Raw genomic sequence first — 5477 nt, forward strand, 5'->3', positions numbered from 1 at the left:
ACCAGCAAACCATAAAGCTTTGCATATCCCTTGGAGTCAGAAAATTATTTCCACTAGTCGGATAAGTCTTGCGAGTACATTGTGTACTCAGGGTTTATTTACCCCTGTTGCAGGTAATGCTTGAGGAGTATCGTTGTGTGAATGATTCTTCTGGTGGGCACAGACGGATCATTGCTCATTATCGCTAGATGTTTATTTTTAATTCCGCTGTTTAATATTCCGCACTCTGACTTTGAAAATATAATAATATACTTTTTACAAACTCTGGATGTATGAAATAGATTAAGTATTGTAACTCGTTCTCATTATTGGATCCTTGAGGAAAAATATGAATCTTTCGGACTCTCCCTTGGGGTGTGCCCGACGGATACCGCCCACTGTAGCATGTTTACGGGGTGCTTAGTGTCTAGTGAAAGACAAGCGCCTCCGTAAATACGTTAATTTGGATGGTTCTGCCATAAGCGCGGTGGCCTCTAAGCCGATGCGCAGAGCTGGAGGACAAGAGAAGGACGATGATATGTGGGTCACACACTCAGCTCGACATGGGCCATGCCTGCTAAGGTACGACCCATCAGGTGCGGGGATGGCACGACACGAGCCCATGCCTACGAAGGCATGTCCGTTCAGGTGTCAGGAGGCATGGCTTGTCTGGTTTTGGGAGTGTTTGGTTGCTCCTCCTAAATTTTAGTCGATGTCCTATCGGATGTTTGGACGCGTGCATTAGGTATTAAATATAGACTAATTACGAAACTAATTGTATAGTTTGTGACTAATTTATGAGACGAATCTTTTAAGCCTAATTTGTCCATGATTTGACAATGTGGTGATACAGTAAGCACGTGCTAATGACGGATTAATTAAGCTTAACAAATTTGTCTCGTAAAGTACTGACGGATTCTATAATTTATTTTTTTATTAATATCCGAACACTACATGTGACACCCTCACATATGACATCTCCTAAATTTTAGTCATCGGACGAAACACCTCTTAGCGGGCCATGCTGCCCATCCATGAGCTGCAACCTCAGGCATGGGCACGAGCCTTTAAGGCTCGGGCCATGTCGGGGGTTGCCAATCGGGCCAGACCAGACTGGCATGTCATGCTGATTGCTGAGGGCATAGGCGGACCCTGAGCCCAAAGCGACCCAGGGCACTTGCCGGTCTCGTCGACAGGTACTGGGCGACGTGCGCATGTTAGCACGGAAAAAATTAGCATGGCCTGTGGGCAACTATGCGTGCCAAGAGCACGGGCAGCCAGTCACCCAACTAAAAAGCATGCAGGTGGCCAGTCACCCAAGGCAGTGTTCGGCTGGCTGGGTGACTTCTTTTTTCCCAGCCGAACGCTGCCCAAAGGCGTCACGCTACGCTACCGATTTCAGAAATCCTTTTGGCCTGCATCTGCATGACGGGGCGCTCCTCTGGCCACTAGCGACTAGCCGATGGATCGCTAGAGTTGAACTCGGCCTGTGCATGTACATGTATAAATTCCAATTTGACATCACTGTACTATACAAAGTGGGTTTGCAACAATCATCTCCGTCCTATTTTACTTGTTCATGATTCTTTTAGTAAGTATGATGCATTTATTAGTTAACACAAGATGCCAATGGTAGTTTCAAGGATTTGATGATTTCCAACATTGACCAGGAACTATTTAGATCACTCGATGAAGCTGCCTTCATATATCGACTACATAGATATTTCCTTCAATACACTATTGGACTTTTAGTGGTAACTGGTAAACTAGTAACGCACAGTTAATTTTAGTTTTATACTCGTCCAGGCTCTAGAAAATTTCTGGTCCACCAATGTGAGGGAGTGCCTAGGCACGACCCTCTCGTCGTGCTGGACTGACGCGGCCGTACTGAGCCTGGGCCAGGCCGTATTGAACACTCCCGTTGGTCAAGTTCAACTACTCAAGCCCCCTCACACGTTGACAACTGACTTGGATCTCATGTGCAATGTACTGCACGCTGCCATTTGCGCATGACCGACTTAACTTGGTGTCCTGATCAGAGTAGCTACATCACACGATTGATATTGCCCAATTAGTAGCAGGTGTCCTAAAAATTCTAGTAGTTTCTTCCACTCGTTTTTTGCAAGGAAATGGCTTATTCCTTGACGTGACTCACCAGAGAGTAGCTAACAACTAAAGTGCTCTCTAGTCATCGTCCGGTCAGAATCCCCAGTTCATACTCAGGAAGGCACTTTGCTGCCCCACCTGCTCGGAAATTGCAGCAAGAAGGCGGACTCCCGGCTCCAAGTCTTGTTACCAACTGCAGCAGGTTCAGTCTAGCCGGTCCACACGTACGGCACGCAGGTTCTCCGCCTTGGCGTCGTGCTGCTCTTCTCACGCGCTCGGTTGCTCCGACGACCGACGTCGCGAACCCGCAATTCTGATCGAAATCGCCCAGCCATTCTCTGTGAAAGTTCCCTGCGAAGGAGCGGCAAGCACAACCACAATTCACACGCAACCTCCTGGCCTCTCGAGTCATCTCCACCACTGCCTATAAAACCCGGCTCCAGCATCGCTATGTGCAATCCAACCACTAATCATTTCCACCGTGCGCAGCCGTCGTGCCATACGTGCTCATACAACGCCGCCCGCACTGCGCCGAGCCCAGTGCACAGCACACTACCCCAGCAACACCGATGGCCCCCCCTGCCAATGCCCAGCAGCAACCGCAGGTGCAACTGGTGGGTGGCCGCAAGGTGGTGGACGAGGTTTCCGGCTGGCTGCGCGTGCTGGACGACGGCAGCGTCGACCGCACCTGGACAGGCCCGCCGGAGGCCCTCCCGCTGATGGAGCCGGTGCCGCGTGACGGGCACACGCTCCACGACCTCCCCGGGGAGCCGAACCTACGCGTGTACCTCCCCGAGGCGAAGGCGGAAGGCGGCGCGCGCCTGCCCGTCATCCTGCAGCTCCACGGCGGCGGCTTCTGCATCACCCACCCGTCCTGGCTCATGTACCACCACTTCTACGCGCGCCTCGCGTGCGCCGTCCCCGCCGTGGTGGTCGCCGTCGAGCTCCCGCTAGCGCCCGAGCGCCGCCTGCCCGCGCACATCGATACCGGCGTCGCCGCGCTCCGCAGGCTCCGCTCCATCGCGCTGTCCGAGGACGTCAGCGCCCTCGACGACCCGGCGGCCGCGCTCCTCCGTGAGGCCGCCGACGTGTCCCGGGTGTTCCTCATCGGGGACAGCTCGGGCGGCAACCTCGTCCACCTCGTCGCCGCCCGCGTGGGCCAGGAAGCAGACGCGGGCACCTGGGCTCCCCTCCGCTTGGCCGGCGGCATCCCGATCCACCCGGGGTTCGTGCGCGCCACGCGGAGCCGGTCGGAGCTGGAGACGAAGGCGGACTCGGTGTTCTTTACGCTCGACATGCTGGACAAGTTCCTCGCCCTCGCGCTGCCGGAGGGCGCGACCAAGGACCACCCCTTCACCTGCCCAATGGGTGCCCAGGCGCCGCCGCTGGAGTCCGTGCCGCTGCCGCCGCTGCTTGTGTCCGTGGCCGAGAACGACCTCATCCGCGACACTAACCTCGAGTACTGCAACGCGCTGCGCGCCGCCGGCAAGGAGGTGGAGGTGCTGATCAACCACGGCATGAGCCACTCCTTCTACCTTAACAAGTACGCCGTCGACATGGACCCCACCACTGGGGAACGAGCCCGAGAGCTCATCGACGCCATCAAGAGCTTCATCTCACGGCACTAAAGTGCAAGAACATACTATTCCGCACGTGCCGATACAGATCATATCATAATATATGTTGCTACATGATGTTCGTTTTCAGCACTCCACCACTCATGTTAGTCTACGTGCGAGTGTTTACACCCATACACGTTCGTCTGACTGCTTTGATTCACTATATTAATTCGTGCCGGTGGAAATGATATATCAACTACTTCAATAATGAGGTGATACACCTACATGCAGTCCTTTGCACCATTGGATGGCACCCACACGCTGTAGTATGTCTGTCTATCGTGATTTGTAGTGATGCATTTCCTAATTTCATTCAAAAGTTTATGAGAAGTGCTCCAATACCCAATTAGTGAACACAATGTCGGACAACCCGTGGAGGCAATTGGTGTCATGGATCGAGTAGAAGTTGTGTCAATTTTACAAAAAGTTCACCCTTGGCAGGCATACCAGGTGGTGGATCGAACATTCAGTTTCGTTAGTATATATAAATGCATTTATGTGAACACCGAGGTGAATATGTCTAACTACACATTTAATTGTTTTGTAGGTTCAACATACTCAAATGCATGTTGAGATGGGGTTCTTAAACCCGCGATCAGGTATTGCTGTTTTTGATGAATTGACAAATGGCTTGATGTTTAATAAGTCACCTCCATACTTGTAGCCATGCTATGTAAGTTTGCAAATGTCTCATTTTATAGTACACATTACATGTTGAGTGGTTCAGCCCAGCTACTTTCTATGGGGACGGGGACATTGTGAATGCAGGAACCATTATATATGTCTATTTTGACATCATCTTACATGAATGCTCTCTCACTGTTTTTGGCTAACCAATTTGGAGATATCTGGGTTGCAATCTCTTGGCGGCTTCATTATGGAGTGATTTTGTGAGTGGGATGAATCTGATGCGCATGTAGTCTCATCTATGATCTGTCATCCGGCTCAGAGGTTGGCCCCTGAAGCCCTTCAGCAGTCAATTGACAACCTAGCGATCTACTTAGACTGTGCAGCAAAGCTTGTGTTAACTGTGTTTCATCTTTTTTTCTTGTGTTGCAGACAATAGTGTCATCTTTAGTGGAGCTGACCATTTTGGAGATATCTGGGCTGCAAGAAGATCTTGGCAGTTTCATTATAGAGTGATTTCGTGAGTAGGATGAATCTGATGCGCATGCAGCCTCATCAATAATCTTTCCTCCAGCTCAGGGTTGGCCCCTTAAGCCCTTCAGTCAATTGACAACCTAGCGACCTACTTAGACTATGTAGTAATGCTTGTCTTAACTGTGTTTCACCTTTTTTCTTGTGTTGTAGATAGTAGTGTTATCTTTAGTGGAGCTGACCATTTTGGAGATATCTGGGCTGCAAGAAGATCTTGGCAGTTTCATTATGGAGACCATCACCTTATCTGCTATAGTTCCTGACCTTGGAATGCCAGTTTCATTTTGGACGTCTGTTTGTGTTCTGAAAACTATATATTCGATGTGGTTGGATTTGAACGTTATGTCGCTGTAGTTTAAAACTATGTATATTGCTGTCATTTTGTATCGATATTTGTCTCGGTGGTGTTTTGAAAAATATATATGTTGTTGGCGATGCGTAAGCCATGAAATTTTTGCATTATTGTTGGTGTTATAATGTATTGTGAACAATAATGATGCACAGTAGTAAAGTCGGCGGTAATGGACAAAACATTACTGCCAGAATAAACACAACAACGGCGGTGATGCTGCCCCTTTAACACCCTAAAATTTGCGTAATTTTAAAATAGGCAAA

General features: G+C 49.9%; 1 protein-coding gene across 1 annotated transcript; it reads left to right on the forward strand.

Moving 5' to 3' along the window:
- The first annotated feature begins 2535 nt into the window (after positions 1-2535).
- Positions 2536-5254, forward strand: LOC136518097 (carboxylesterase 15-like). Its single transcript, XM_066511755.1, has 3 exons — positions 2536-4655; positions 4764-4911; positions 5016-5254. Exon 1 carries the CDS (start codon positions 2655-2657, stop codon positions 3711-3713), a length of 1059 nt encoding a protein of 352 aa, XP_066367852.1. The 5' UTR covers positions 2536-2654; the 3' UTR covers positions 3714-4655; positions 4764-4911; positions 5016-5254.
- The last annotated feature ends 223 nt before the right edge of the window (positions 5255-5477 follow it).

Source organism: Miscanthus floridulus, chromosome 17 (genome assembly GCF_019320115.1).
Source record: "Miscanthus floridulus cultivar M001 chromosome 17, ASM1932011v1, whole genome shotgun sequence".
Classification (NCBI taxonomy): Eukaryota; Viridiplantae; Streptophyta; class Magnoliopsida; order Poales; family Poaceae; genus Miscanthus; species Miscanthus floridulus.

Coding starts and splice junctions, on each gene's coding strand:
- LOC136518097 (XM_066511755.1), top strand. CDS start 2,655: ATGGCCCCCCCTGCCAATGCCCAGCAGCAACCGCAGGTGCAACTGGTG.